Genomic DNA, 16597 nt, shown 5'->3' on the forward strand with positions numbered 1-16597 from the left:
GGAGCAGCACAGGACTGGGAGAATTGCCGTAAAAAAAGGAGGCCTATACACAACAGTGGGCGATAGATGATGATTATGATGATGAACACCCAAGAACCGCGTACAAATAATATCTGTCTTTAAACAAATATCTGCCCCGTCCGGCAATTGAAACCCAGGACCTTCGGCATAGCAATCAGGGTCACTAACCACAGTAACCACTACCACGTCAATTACCTATATCTGTATACATTGTGTGCAAATCCTCATTTCTTAAGGGTAGTGATACGGTCAGAAAAAGACAATCATTTCACAAAACAATAAAACTTTGGCTGCTGCCCTGAGTATCGAAACATATAATCTCTTGTTATCTATAGGTACATATTATTATATAAGGATTGACGTTCATTCATATACTTACTACTCCTAATTCAATGCAATAGAAACTACTTTCGTTCTAATCTAAACTGTTCTCTCTTGGAACTCGCTCACTGAGTGAGTGAGACAAAATGGTATCCAAAAAAAATACCTCACCGATCACACGATCGCCTCAGTCGTCCACTCGACAGACAGACAAACACGCGGCAGTTGACTCAGGATATATGTTAGTGGAATAATTTAATGTACAATGATGTATCTCAATTGAGTATTTTGCTCACTAACATTGCATTACGCAACAGACCAGAGTCATCGTGATCGTTGATGATAAAAAAATGTGCTTATAAATTGATAAAGCGGAGTCATATAAGCCTCAATCATAGTGAGATCGCCACAGAACTGCTAACGTGAGGGAGAGTGTCAGCAATGATAGCAGTGGTATTTGCATTGGTGGTGCTGGCATTAGCTGCTTACATATTCAACAGTGTCAGAAAACCGAAAAACTTTCCACCAGGTAAGAAATCACGATATTTTGCGAAGGTCACGTACTTCCACTTAAAAGCTTTGCGAACTTCTTTGTATTTTCACAGGAATCTCATTTTAATGGGTACATGAAATATCTGTTTATTTGTATCATATTAAATGCTCTTACAATTAAGAGCAACATAAGTGGTCTATGAAATATATTTCTTAGATTTTTTCTTTGAATCATAAGCTCTTTTTACCTTGAAGTAGTCTGGAAAGACTCTTCAGCACAGACAAGTGGGCAATTTATACAAATGTTTTAAGTTAATGGAAAATTTCACTTAAAACCTTAATATAATATAATGCTGAGGAAATTACTTTCATTATAGCTTGCTAAAACATACATTTATTAAAACATACATTTATATTTACCAACATTCTTAACGAAGTTTGTCCTCAGTTTCAGAAATAAACTCATTTTCACAGAATATTTCTATTAAATTGATTGTTATTTATATTTATTGTATTTATTATATAAGTTCCTTTATATCTTGCTTATCCAAATCAAATGAAAGGATAGGGGTAGACACTAGACACTAGAAATCGTTTAGGTACTTATTTTTACAGACACATAAAATAATGTTAAATCCTCAATGTAAACCGAAACTTCAATAATTATAATAAATATTTGCATATAATTTTAAATCGGAAGCTAAATTCCGATTCATCATGAATGTTATCATAAATGCCTACCAATTTATCTAATTAGCAGAGCTTTCGATAATATCACATAAGCGTATTTATTAAGGGGTATTAGCGGTATCAGATACAGTATAGTAGTATCTATACAAATAATAAGCTATAATTATATTATTTAAATATAGCTTTTTTAATTTAGGAATTTCTATTTAAAATTTGCGGAATAATGCCTATAGATATGAAGGTAAAATATGAGATAGCATTAGAAAGTTTTGGTAAACAATGTTACTTAAAAATATGGAGCCATAGCTATCCAACCCGTACTACAACAAAACATAAAACTAAATACCTAAAAACTAAGCATACTAATTACTACGGATCTCGAATGGGTGTTTGTGTGATACCTACAATATTCAAAATCTTCCTGGAAGAACTATGTAACCAAAATTTAACTAAAAATCTATTTAAAAACAAACTTAAGCGTCATCTAATAAGTGCATTGTAAAGCATAGTTTAGTTAGGTACCTACCTTGATCCATGTATCCTTATCTTAATATCTGTATTCCTGATGTTGTTACTGTGTTTAGTGTGCGACGACGCTGTGTATATGTTGTTATAAATATGTAAGTAATACCAACCAAGAGCCTGCCGATAAACTGCAATAGCAGTTTGGCAATTTTTATAAACTGTAAACATGCATGTTGTTTTTTTTTTGGATAATAAATAAATAAATAAATGACGAACTGTCTGTATCGTGTCTGGGAGTGTAATTTGTTGAATAAACTTATTATACAATGTGTTGTTTTTCGAACCCGACAAACTTTAAGGGTAGATTCTACGAGTAATTTCATCGAGAAAAAACCCACATAAGTGGGGTCAAATCTCAATATTCTAGAAATGGCGGCTATTGTAAGGTTGTAAGGTTTTAGAAACTTAGTTTTTTCTTCTTCTTCATAAAAATCATATCTCGATATTCAAACGCCTTACGGACATGAAATAAAATGCTTTTATCCGCAAAAAGTCATGTCTATCCAATAAAAATATCCACACTTGCATTTATAACACAATGTGTGTTTCAACATCCATTTCATAAGCATCAGTTCTCGTAAGTTGGGTAAACAATGGAGGCTTACTTTTTAAGATTAAAAAAAAAAAAAACACGGAACCTATTACGCTGTCCGTCATCAACTCATCATACTTAGTATGTGTGATGATATGCCACTCTGTAGGTATAGTGTGAGTTACGAGTACGAGATACATATAACGCTATTGACTATTGACTGATTGAGGGTGAAACGATCAGTGAAAACTGTCTTAGATACCTTAAAGACATTAAATGATGGCTAAGTATGCCAGACCGGAGCTATTTTTGGTTTTCTACATGTCTATTCAAATTTTTGATTAGTTTATGGTTTTAGTAACTAATTCGTCCTGATTACTCCGCATTAACGGAAATGGAAGTCAGTCATTGACACGACACGATACAATCTGTCAGATTTCGATCGTATCGGCCGCTCAGCGAACAATGTTTAATTGCTTACAATTAGTACCAATTAAGATTATGTGCATGAATGTGTCATTGGTTTATTATACTAGTAGTACTATACACCAATGACACTACTAGATTCCATGGCATTAAACTGGTTTTCGTAGATTTTCGGAATAAAAATATTTTTTTCTTAACCTTTAAATTTTTGATAAAAATACTACACTTACAAGCAACGAAAAAAGTACCAATGACACTGTCTGCAATATTTAAGTACATTTAGGCCTTGTTTCACAATGTCTGGTTAGTGGCTACCTGTGAGATAAAATACATGATGTCACTCTGTGTAATATTTTTAGGGTCTTGACAGACGGACCGTATTTCAACTGCAAGTATGCTGATAATGCTTTTATATCACGTGCATGTACGTCTTTTAATAAAAACTTCTCCAAACTTGATCCATTCAATACTAAAATGTTTATGTTTAAAAAATACCTAATGAATACCTTTTGTGAATAGGTTTATAAGGATTATTATATTTAGCCTTGTAGTATCTTAAATTTTGGATAGTCTCTGTGACCTTTGTAATTTTTCTGTTAATTTTGTAGTATAATTGCTCTGTGTAACCATGTTTTTGTGTGTGTTAAGTTTTTAGTGTGTATTGTGGATTTTTAAAACTAAAATGTCTTTAAATATTAATGGAAACTTTATTGGAAAAAGTACTACTTATGTATTTAACTTTAATGCATCCATCTGCTCTGTATGTTTCCTTAACAATAATAAAATAAAAATAAAAAAATAAAAACTGCAAATTGCAGTTCAGGTGCAGTTTGAATGCAGTTGACACGACTGCAATAGAACTGCAAATCAAACGCGAAGTCCGAGTTCACACGACTGCACGCTGAGTGCAATTGAACTGCAATCGGATTCGCTTTGCGTTTGGTTTGCAGTTCTATTGCAGTTGTGTCATCTGCATTCAAACTGCACCTGACACTTGGATTGCAGTTGAAATGCAGTCCATCTGTCTAGACCCTTAGCGCAGCAGAATATTACCAACCCAAAACGTAAGATTGTGTACAAATTTTAAGTAAAGTATAAAATTGGGGCTACCTAGTCTGGTGCGTGCACTTTGAGGGTGGAACTTTTTCATTGCTCGCGAATGTACTTGGTATATATATTCTGCCAAAGAACGTGATTCATAATTTCATAAATAACAATTTATTCAGTAATTAATTACATTTACTGCAATACTTTTTTTATGTAGCCTGTGTACTTGTGTAGTGTCCCAAACTCACCCCACTGCTGGGCAAAGGCCACTTATCAATATATCATATCGTTATCACAATTTTTAATTATACCCGTGAATTACCATTATTCAATATTTTCAATTTCTTCTTTTTAGGTCCAGAATGGATACCATTTTTTGGATGCAGCAGTGTCGTTCAAAATGTGACTAGAAAATATGGTTCGCAATGGAAGGGATTTTCGGAACTAGCTAAACAGTACTCCACGGATGTGTTGGGCTTGAAACTAGGAAGTGAATTAGTTGTGGTCGTTTCCGGTGACAAAAACATACGACAGGTGTTCACTGAAAAGGAGTTCGAGGGAAGGCCCGACAGCTTCTTTATTAGGCTAAGGTGCCTTGGAAACCGTATGGGTAACTAGATTTTTTTTTAATACAATGAATGTTGTTTTTTGTAATCCTTATCTACGTGTCTGGTGGCTGTTTTTTGCACTGACTTTTTAGAATGTTTTGATTCGAGTACTGAGTATTCGATTGGACTAATTACTTAGGAAAAAAAAATACCCATGCCCGATGTAGCCCTCCATTCCATTTCCGCCAGCCAGCCAGACATGTGTCCAAATTAGACAAATGATTAGTGTACCTAGCACTCACCAGTGAATCCAGTGATGTATAGTATATTTATCTGGTTTATCACCCTTGTAATGATTCGATTGGTTGTATTATTCTAGGTATAACCTTCACTGATGGGCCATTATGGAGGGAGCACAGGCAGTTTACAGTGAAAAGATTAAAAAATGTGGGTTTTGGTAAAACTGTAATGGAGAAAGAAATCCAAAATGAATTGCAGAATATAGTTGGCAGTATAGAAGAAAATGGCAATCAACCAATGAATCCTAGAAATATGTTGGCATCTGCTGTTATGAACACATTATGGAAATATGCTGCAGGTAAATTATTTAAAATAATGCACACGGTCCGCAGTGGTAGTGTGTCATGAGGCATCTTGTCTAAATTTGGTAAAATCTGAAAGTTACAAACATATACGTCCAAACCTGATAGTTGCAATGATTGAAAAATAATATTTCACATTCATACTCGTAATTTTGCCTGTCAGGTCAAAGTCAAAATACAGCCGGTATTTCGCTTTCACCGGAACCTGCAAAGTGAATACCTGAATGAATAAAGCATAGAAATAGATCGGAATAGGTCAAGGGCACACCAGGTTTGTGTTTAGGCGTGCGCAGCGTGCACCTACGGAATGATGTTTACGTTTCGTAGTTTGACATCTACAGACTAGCATCAAACGGAGCTTTGATATGTAAATCCATAAAAATTCTCTAATTTCAGGTGAAAAAATCGAAGAAGACCGATTAAAACTTCTCTTGAAATTGCTCAGCGAGCGGTCAAAAGCGTTTTCCATGGCTGGGGGCTGGTTGAACCAAGCACCGTGGATACGGTTTTTAGCTCCAGAACTTAGTGGATACGACCTTATTAAGAGTATAAACGAACAGCTTTCTAGCATCATTGAGGTACCTATAAAATATATTTTTTCATTTGGATTGATTCTTCATAGGTTAATATTAATTGCCAGGTATCGAACAATACTCAAAATATTATAATGAGTTTATACTATATCGATAAGGCCTGGTCTAAAAGGAGAACAAATGGAAAGGCAATATTTTATCTTATTCTAAAATATGGTTCACTCCTGGACATTTGCGTCTACCAAAGAGCGCCGCAACACTCTGTCTTCGGCCTTCCCCATCCAGCCACTACCGGCCACCTACTTTACTCATAAATGAAGATTTTGTGCCAGTCTTTGACTTGGACTTGGAAATGATAAAGATTAACTTATTTGTGTTACTGGTATATACAGTGATAGCCTCCAATTTTACTACTCATGCAGCATGCTCACTGTTTCAACTGATCCACCTAATCATAACCCACTGTCGGTTGGTACATGGACCAATTTATAAATTCCATCCATTATTTTATTATTGACAGGAAGCGATTGAAAAGCACAAGAGTAAAAAAGTGGAAGGGGACGACTTCATTTATTCGTTTTTGAATGAAATGCAAGAGAAGAAGGATTCGTTTACTGGTAAGCAAAAAAATTGATTACTTACTACTGTAAACTGAAGACATTTTAGCTTATGAAGTGCAGCAAATTATTTTCTGTATGTAATCGTATTTCAGCCAGGATTCGATTTTGGAACCGACAACATAGATTCTTTATAATGTTATACTTTTTGTGATAATCCAACGTTTGATTATTTTTCTAAGGTATATATAGGTTGAATTAGACTCTATGAGCCCCTATTTTTTTTGCTACGTAAGATTTTTTAAACAGGTAATTCGATTAGATACCATATAGAAGATAAGATAAATAGTACCTACGACGGCGACATTAAAATGCCGTCGGGTCAATCACAGACAGAATTCCAACGTGTATATTTATTAAGTATGCATGAATGTTCAATATAACAGGCTTCAGCCAAAACCGGGCTACGATAGTAACATTTTGCATAGAACCCTGAGCCTTATCGATTTTTCTAACGTACAACATAGGAACAGTTCGACCGAAGTTTCACTCTACATAAAGGCAAAGCTTATCCAAAGCCCCACTCTCACTTTGTCCTGGAATTTCACTCACTAACCTTGACTCGTGACTGGTACTAAAAGCAAAGGTGAAATTCTCATAGATCTAGTCATGACTTTAACCAAGAGGGCGCTCGTAATTCGAGTGGACGGTAGTGGGTTCGAGTCCTGACCTGATGTGCACTAATTAATAATTTCCAATAAATTAGTATGTGCACATGCACAACTCTACAAATAGTTATTCAGGAGGTCCTCATGCTGAGGTCATTACTATATTCTAGATATTTTACCACAATAATGTGCTTTTCTACCATAATATTATTTACGTGAATTTTCATCATTCATACTCTGACAGTAGATATGAGTTCCCTGAAAACAGGAATGAAAGATGCCGAAACAGAAGCCGTGTAAGGCAAATTATATGAAAATCAAGATTGTCATTTTTTACCTTCTTGACCTCCATCAAAGAGCATAGTGATGTCGAAATAAGATATTTCTTAATAAGACCCTTATATTTTATGCATCTTCGAAAAATGATAATCTTACAGCAATTTATTTAACAAAACTGATAAAGTATAGGTAAGTACCTAACAAATTTTAACATTCTAAAGTTTTTATTTCCATTTACAGAAATGCAGCTTAAGACGGTTTGTTTAGATTTACTCATAGCAGGCTCACAAACAACCAGCAATGTATTGGAATTTTCTCTGTTAACATTACTGCGCAACCAGAAACTGCAAGAGCGAATATTCAATGAAATCGATAATGCCATTGGCAATGAAACTCCATGTTGGGCCGACAGTGAACGGTAAATTGCAATATTAAATTTCATTTCAACCTCTTCAACCTCGTTCATAATATCGGTAACTGGAAGCAAAAGATAAATATTTGCCGTAATAGAAGCTCCAGTAAATTAATATTTTCCAATTAATCTGAACTACGTTTCATTACAATTCACTTTCAGTAGCGGGTTCAAGTTCAATATCGCTCACAGTTAATTAATTTGCTTGCAGATTGGTTTTCACTTCTGCGTTTTTATTGGAAATACAACGCTACTATACAATAGTGCCGCTTGCTGGACCTCGTCGGGTGCTAGCCAATACAAATATTGATGGTTATTCTGTACCAAAGGAATGTACAGTTTTAATAGCTCTCAGAGATTTGCACTTCGACCCTAGGATTTGGGATAAGCCTAATGACTTCAACCCAGAACGTTTTATAGATGAAAGGGGAACACTCAAAAATATAGAGCACCTGTACCCGTTCGGACTAGGTAAATAAACAACCAGATTTTAATGTAGTTTGATATTACTTATTATTATATTGCCTATGAATATATAAGTTCTAACTGACTATTTGCTTACACTTTTCCAGGTCGACGACGGTGCCCAGGAGATGCGTTAGCGAAATCATTTATTTTTATAATTTTCGTCGGAATAGTTCAGAAATACAAAATTTGTTTGAGCAACGGAACGCTGCCTTCCGCTGAACCAGTATTCGGTCTCATATCTGCACCAAATGCTTTTAGCGCCAATTTTATTCCAAGGAAGCAAACGTTGTAAAGTTGTCATGTACAACATAAACAATTTGAATTGTTATTTATGGTTTAAATAAAACCACAATTGAAAAATAATTTGTTATTGATATCGATTGTGGAAACATAAATTAAAATGTTTTTGCTGTTAAATCATTTTTTTAAAACTTAAAGTTGGTACTAGATATTTTGTGTTTTTGTAACTTTTATTTTTCACTGGAAACTTGACATCGCTTATATTATATTTTGTGCCTTCAAAATCGACATTATTATTTTATTTCCCTGCAAAGTAGACTTGTTTACCTGAATTCCTGAAAAAAAGATTACTTATCACTGAAAAAAAATTTATTACAAAATGTTTATCTTTTATATAAAATTAGAGCGGTGTTAGTATATTCTGCTTAAAACTCAAGAACGGCTGAACCGATTTAGCTATTCTATTCTATTCTATTCTCTGTGGGGGTGTAAGTACCTGCACCTGGCTCTCTCGAATGGAACCTTTGTGCATATCCCCAAGGTCTAAACTGCCTTCCTAAGCTTGGACCATTTCCCACCACGCTGGTCCAATGCGGGTTGGTGGGTTCACATATCTAGATTGATGTGCTAAATCTAGATATGCAGGTTTCCTCACGATGTTTTCCTTCACCGTAAGAGCGATGGTATACATTGTACTTAAATTCAGAAAAGAACTCATTGGTACATGTCAGCGCCGGGATTCGAACCCGCATCTCTTGATTGAGAAGCGGGCGCTCACCCGACTGAGCTACCACCGCTCTCGACCGATTTAGCTAATTTTGGTCTTGAAATAATTGTGGAAGTCCAGGAGCCAGAACATCATTTCATTGTGTTAGGCGGGTGTTAGGCCAACAATAAAAAAAAAACATAAGACCAAAAATTAAGTTTCTTATCCATACAAAGTTTAATAATACGGATGATTATTTTTGTTTCATCCAAAATAACTAAATCTCGAGACAAAAACCTAAAAACAGTCATCAATGTTTCTTACTGGTTCCTGTTTATAACCGATTGCTCCTACTATGTAAGTTCCATATTACACCCGTTAAGTTACGATTAAGTATTTGCTCATAACAATAACTTACTTTTTTCACTTAAAAATATATTTTTTAAACGATAACCAATAATGTCATGACATGACACCAATTTCAACCGCGTTGTAGTCGTAAATATATTTTTATCCGACCGGCTTATTCGCAGTGTATTCATTGACCTATTTTCTTTCCTATGTAGGTATGTATAGTTACTTTCACGAATATTTTTTTTAAATTTAAAGAAACCTAAATGAAATTAAGGTAAAAAAGATGGCTTTATGTTTATGTGGATGATTAAGGATGTAAGTACTTACATAATAAATACTATTTTCACGAATGTCATTGTAAAATTACAGTTTAGATTTAGAGGAGTCATATCAAGTAACAAAATTTAGATATTTAATGTTAAATTTCGTGCTTTAAAATACCAGAAATTTAACAATAAAATAGTAATTAAATTAAGATATACCTTGAAAATTGTAAATCGTATAATACATATAAAAAGTTACGCTAACAATATAAATTTTGCAGAAAAGTAGCCTCTTTAAAACCACTTTAACCCTAGAGAAAACGGTACACTTTGCAGGTCATATACAACATCCATAACGAAGTGACATTTACAGAAGAAGCTACGTTCCGTATACGGCTCTCACTAGGTATACCGTATACCTAGTAAGTTAAAGAGCGGCGATTGTGACGTGTGGGTGTGTGCAAGCTACCCGATATCCATTTTTGGCTCGGTTTCAACTCGACAAAGTTTTGAACTATACCTACAGCATGGGTTTTGTGGCCTATCGTGCTTCAGTTTATCGAACGTTCCGCTCTTCCTGTTACAATATATTAGAAATTAGTGCCACTTAAGTATTACTTAGGCCCTAGAGTCTAGAGTTTATGCAGAAACGTATATGCTGCTATTATAGGGATGCTCCTACAAAATTTATTTTAATGCTACACAATAAATTATCAATACAGTAGGTTGGTCAAGGAGCATTCCCAAACTTCTACTACAGAACTTTATTTAGGTTAGGTAGGAGGTAAACATACTAAAAGCCCTAAACACGCAAAACAGAAACACATTCAAAAAAAATTATTTTACTTTGTCTAGATATTTTTCAAAAATATCTAGGTGGAATGACATACTCAAAGTCCTTGGGTAATCCACGGTAAAACGGAAGGCGTTGACTCAGCTTGTCATTCTGAGAGCAGCTAAAATTTTTACTACTTTGGATTTGTTTGTGAAAAAATACATGTCCTCTTCGTAAACATTTTCTAGTCTGAATATTAAAGTTTTCCTATTCATTTAAAAAATCGTTGAATCGTATTGTATAGAGAATGTAAAAATAGAATACTTGACATTTAAAATAAAATTCATATCTTCAAACTTCAAAGGACTAACTCTTTATAAACTTCAAAGTCTACGTGCTAGCAAATAATAAGAGCAAGCTTTTCAATCGAACAGAATGAATAGGTAGAGGCATGTGGGTAGTGTACAGCATTCAACTATGCTGTCGTGGGTGAATTTCCATTTATTTATTTTTTTATGTTATATTGCACAAAAATAACTTGGAAAAAAGAGGCAGTCTGAAAGGTTCATATATTATATGATACGCTTATGCTCAAATTGGTTAAGTACATTTCAATATGTATCACTACATGCTATCCAGCCATGGTGGTGCAACGGATAATATCTTATTTCAATCGACAGGCCATGGGTTCAAATCCTGCTATGTACCAATGAATTTATTGGAAATAAAGAGTTCAAGTAACTCTTACGGTGCAGAAAAATCTTAAATCTTCCAACAATTTAATCTTATCTAATACAGACAATTTTTTATTTGTTAATGTACGGTCAGCTGCATAAGTAGCTATACACTTCTGTACCTTGTCAAACTGAGGAACCGTCAATGTTTCAATGAATTGATAGGTGGTTTCAGATTGACAAGGTACAAAAGTGTATAGCTACTTATGCAGCTGACTGTACTTACAAATCACAGAACCAAATCATTGAAGCGGTAACCTATTGCAAAGCAGTGATTAGGTATATAGCTTAGGTATATAACCGTAGCGCAATGAAGCATTTCCGATTACATCTGCCATTGTACAATGTACATGTGTACTAAAGCTAAAGCTGACTATTCAACTAATTTCCATGCTTCTGGTACCATCAAGGAACATTTACTCTGGTTATTAGGTTTCTTGTACGGTCATGTGCAGAGAAACCTGACCCCCTCTCATAGTAACAATGCTTCTGAGAGGGGTTAGATTTAACTGCCTTATACTGTACGCAACAGTAACTTAACTTAACCAATAAATATCTGAGCTAGACAAATTACCGATTTGTAGAAAAAAGGCGGTTTTATCATATTCATATTTTTAAATGTTAACTTACAGCAGTGCACGGTTCTACCAACGAAATTATTGTCATGTTGTAAACTGTTGTCAATTGGATTTAAGGGCCCGTACAGGGTGACGTGCCGCGCCAATTTTGGGTTTTCAATGCTCTTCACACAGCACACGCAGTGACACGCACACATGTAAGTTTGCACAGTGGGTCGATAAACTTTTACTCGCCAACTTTATTGACAATTATTTTCAAGTAGTGATTTGAGGGTAAGTTTAATTTTTAATTACACTGGTAAGCACCAGGAAAGAGTAGAAATTAATAGGGGTGCCACTTTTCTCCATACTCGGAACCCGATTAGATTTCTAAACAAATGTGGTATTTACTTGTAGAAAGGTAACTACAGGTATTAAAGTGTAGATAATAAATTATACTAAGGGTATACTAAGCCGAAAGGGGATGACTCAAGGGGTCATTCTGAACAACTTTAGTTCTACGAGTTTTGCAAAAACGCGAAAAAAAAATTCGTTTTCCATGGTAAAAAGTCACGTGTCAACAAAGTTTCTATGATAAAGGTTTTTTTGGTTAATTTTTAAAACTCGTAGAACAAAAGTTCAGAATCAGTCTCACTTGTTTTAACCCGACTGCCGAAGGAGGAGAGTAATGTTTTTTGATTGTATGTAAGTATATTTTTTGGTGGCAGAATAATATTTTTTCATATTTTTAGAGTTTCGTACCTCAAAAGGAAAAAAGCAACCGTTATAAGATCTCTTTGTTGTCCGTCTGTCTGACAGACTGTCTGTCACTGCCCTTTTTCTCAGAAACGGGTAAAGATATAAAACTGATATTTCGCATGGATATGAGGAGTACCCAAAAAAATTGGGGTACTCCCTCTCCCATACAAGTAAATTGGGGCTGATATTTTTTCCGGTTATTTTGATAGTGTAGGTAGGGTATTGTTGAATAGGTCTTTTAATATAATAGGTGTAAAAAAAGGTTAAAATATAATTATTTGGCTTTTACCCTTAAATTTGGGGACCACACCATAGACAAATCCTAATTTAAAAAATGATTTCAATAGATGGCGTGATTTTATGTTGGGTAACTCAGAATAAGAAGTGATGATATCTCAGAATAATAATGGTTAATGGTGCTATTCCGCTGAGCATCGAAACCGGTGGGACGCTAATGAAAAGTGGTCATGGAAATGCACCAGGGTAGACCCTGCTCCTAGAACAAGGCATGAGTTTGTGATTTGTGTGCGTGAAAAGCGAGGATGGAAACTTTGAATATTTTCTTGATTTTTTTTATTATTGATGCAATAACATATAATTAGTATTATTCTGAGTTACCCACCGAAGTCACCCCGTGGCAGGTTGACTAGATAGGTACTTTTGCAAATAGCGCCATATATCGTTGTTTTTATTAGTGGCTACTGTCTATAGAAGAAATTCCGTCATTGACAATTTTACGTTACGAATGAATTTAGTATACCATCGCTCAATTTAGTCAACCAAACCCAGTAAACCTAACTAATCCAGAGGAAACCTAAAATATCTTTCTCTCTCTCTTTGAAAAACATACTTAATAGCCCAAACTCGATTCTATTCTATTCTCTGTGGGGGTGTAGTACCTGCACCTGGCTCTCTCAAGTGGAACCTTTGTGCATATCCCCAAGGTCTAAACTGCCTTCCTAAGCTTGAACCATTTCCCACCACGCTGGTCCACTGCGGGTTGGTGGGTTCACATATCTAGATGTGCTAAATCTAGATATGCAGGTTTCCTCACGATGTTTTCCTTCACCGTTAGAGCGATGGTATACATTGTACTTAAGTTAAAAGAACTCATTGGTACATGTCAGCACCGTGATTCGAACCCGCATCTCTTGCGTGAGAAGCGGGCGCTTACCCGACTGAGCTACCACCGCGCCCAAACTCGATGCTTTTAGCTATTAAATCTTTGAAATAAAATTCAGTCACCTCCGTGTTACTGCCCTCATCAGATCCTCACGAGACCATGCCTCAACCAGCACCATGAGACTGTGTTTTTGAATCCTAACCTAATCTTCCTACGTATTGTCATCACTTAGATCCATTCACTATATTTCTGCTCCTCATCCCAGGGCCGTGGGGAGGCACGTCAGCTTTTTAAAGACATCAGCAGCAGACTAATAGAAGTCTCAAGGGACCCTAGGGTTTGCACTTACCTATCACAAAGGCTAAGCATCGCTATATAGCGGGGTAACGCGGCCAGCGTCTTGGGTACCCTACCCGACAGTGGCAGCGATCTGGCCAGCATCTTCTTTTTAGTTTAATTTTAATTTTATATTAGTGAGTTTTAGTTAGGCATTAATAATTATAATTTAATCAAGTCGCCATGGACTTAACTAATAAAAAACATTATCATTTAATTTATTGAATATAGTATAAGAATTATGCTTCCTCAATTTCAAATCAAATTATGTTGGTGTCATAAAAGTTGAAAAAGTGCAATGACAACCAATGTGCAGTGATTTTGTGTCTGTACACAATTAGATCGCGAGCTGTCAGTGCCGCCTAAACCGACGTGACCCTTCTTTGGAGGCCACCGGCCGACTGAGTCAAACGTCGCTTGTGTTTATGATTTTATAACACAGAAAGCCGCCATAGATATTTGTATGAAGATTTGAGGCAAAAAAATTGCTCAAGTTTGGGATTAATTTACACAAAATAGGCGTGTGTTTATTAAAAAACAAGGTATTTAGCGCCTAGTCCAAGCATTTATCTTTATAATTTGATAAGAATCATATGAAAATTCTTGATAATTACGACACAGTTGTTACAATACGGGAGTGTGATTTACTGGTTTTTCGTAATTAATTTACAGTTATCCATAAGCATTTACTTAAATTCGAATGATTCAGCACCTAGCTAGACTCTTCGGCTACCTGTGTGATTTTTTTCAAGGCTGTAGAGCATCATTTACTACATAATTCTATGACAATGCCAACCCTCGATTACCTATTGCCGACCCTTAAACACGAGTAAATTAAAATCACACATTCGGCCGATTTCTCTACCAAATAAATGACAAATAAGACATTTCCTCTTTGTCCAATTGACAACTGTAAAATTTTGCAGACTTGCGGCCTTGGTTGGCGTTTCTTATTTATATCCACTCACCGGGAATAAAACGATCCATAAGTCGAAAGGGCAGAGGGCGAATAATATTGTGCTTGATAAAATTTAAATGTTTCTTTTTTACTTTTATCAGATTTCGATTTCCGATGGGTAACTTTAGTTAATTTACTTAGATTTTTTTGGTACTTTCGTATGATCGTCTCTTCTCTCGGAGAAATATTATTTATACAGTACTTACATAATATCGCTACGCATGGTTTTAAATAATTATGCCATCGTCTTTTGTTTTACCATTATTTAGTATGATAGAGAAGGGATTACCTTAGTGAATAGAGTAGAGCGATGCAGTTTCTCATGGAAGAAAAAATATACCTTTATTTAAAATTTACCTGAGCTTGTAAGGATTCACTATAAAAGCTGTTCCTTTAATATTTTACACAGAAAAGTCACTCGACAAGCTATTGAAAGACCGGCTTAGAATCTCTCAAAGTTAGGTGTAATTAAATTATACGAAGATGAATTAACTGCCCGTCTAGATGCACTTCAAAGACTCGGTGACTTATTATAGGGGAAAGAAATATCAGCTATTCCATTCAAAAATTCAATAACTACCCATCCAAATGCACTTGTTTATATACGTATTTTCTATTAAAATAGATTTTATATAGAGTCGCGGTGGCTTAACGGATAAGGATTCGTCCTCTCATTCAATAATTCGAATGAAAGGACGAGTTCTTATCCGTTACGCCACTACGATTCTGAAATATTTTCTATTAATAAAGAATTCAGAAAGTTCAATAATTCATAAAGTAAAAGATAAGTGCTCAAATTATTTAAAATCGGCGATACGGTTCGCGACCTATCACGTACAAATGTACAAAGAAAAGTGGGTGGCTTGTGCGAGACACCTCTGGCTACCCTTTTGGGGATTATAAGCGTGAGCATTATGTATGCATAGTTACAATATTTACAATAAACATACTCGTAGCGTACGCATATCACTTAACAAAGCTACTGTAATATGGGAATTGTTATATCAAGGACATACAACGAGGCACAATGTACCGCGAAATTACTTTGCTTTTTTGAATGAATGGTCTCATTCTCAACAAAGCATGAACAGTACTGAACTTTTTCCCAGCAAGTGGAAACACAAACAATTAGCTCAACTCTTTGATGAAAATGCAAATTAATTTTTACTATTGCTTTGTGAGCATAGAAAAAGTTACAAGTGCCTTTGCCTTTGGATAAATTCGTGTTATGGGTAATGTTAATGCGTATGGTTGGCTGTATATATCTATATGTTAAATATTCTATATCTATATGTATGCAAATGAAAAATAGGCATCAAAAACAAAACTTGTAAAAAATCGAATTCTTCAACCGAGTAGCTCTACTTAAGGGTCCTTTTATCTTAATCAAGTTTTACATAATTATAGCTCACCTAACAACTTCTTGTAGAGACCATCTTAACACCAAAAACTTGTATGTTTTAGGGCAAATTTTCAATGGTCAGATAAACGTTATATCTAAGGAATAAAATTGTTGTTGTCACTGTCTAATACAAATCAGATGTGACAGCATCAGAATTATTCCTCAGATAATGTTTATCTGCCCATTGAAAAAAATAAATTGATTGACATGATATGGTTTAATCACTGAATACGTGAGTGACAAAATGAAGTAATTACTACTCACTATCT

The 16597-nt window shown here is 35.0% G+C and overlaps 1 protein-coding gene across 1 annotated transcript; it reads left to right on the forward strand.

The window, feature by feature from the left end:
- Positions 1–534: 534 nt before the first annotated feature.
- Positions 535–8538, forward strand: LOC105396623 (probable cytochrome P450 305a1). The gene is made up of 8 exons (XM_048632774.1): positions 535–871; positions 4410–4664; positions 4982–5200; positions 5601–5782; positions 6258–6354; positions 7482–7659; positions 7865–8124; positions 8226–8538. The coding sequence occupies exons 1-8, from the start codon at positions 784–786 to the stop codon at positions 8411–8413; spliced, it is 1467 nt and encodes a 488-aa protein (XP_048488731.1). The 5' UTR covers positions 535–783; the 3' UTR covers positions 8414–8538.
- The last annotated feature ends 8059 nt before the right edge of the window (positions 8539–16597 follow it).

Source organism: Plutella xylostella, chromosome Z (assembly GCF_932276165.1).
Source record: "Plutella xylostella chromosome Z, ilPluXylo3.1, whole genome shotgun sequence".
Classification (NCBI taxonomy): Eukaryota; Metazoa; Arthropoda; class Insecta; order Lepidoptera; family Plutellidae; genus Plutella; species Plutella xylostella.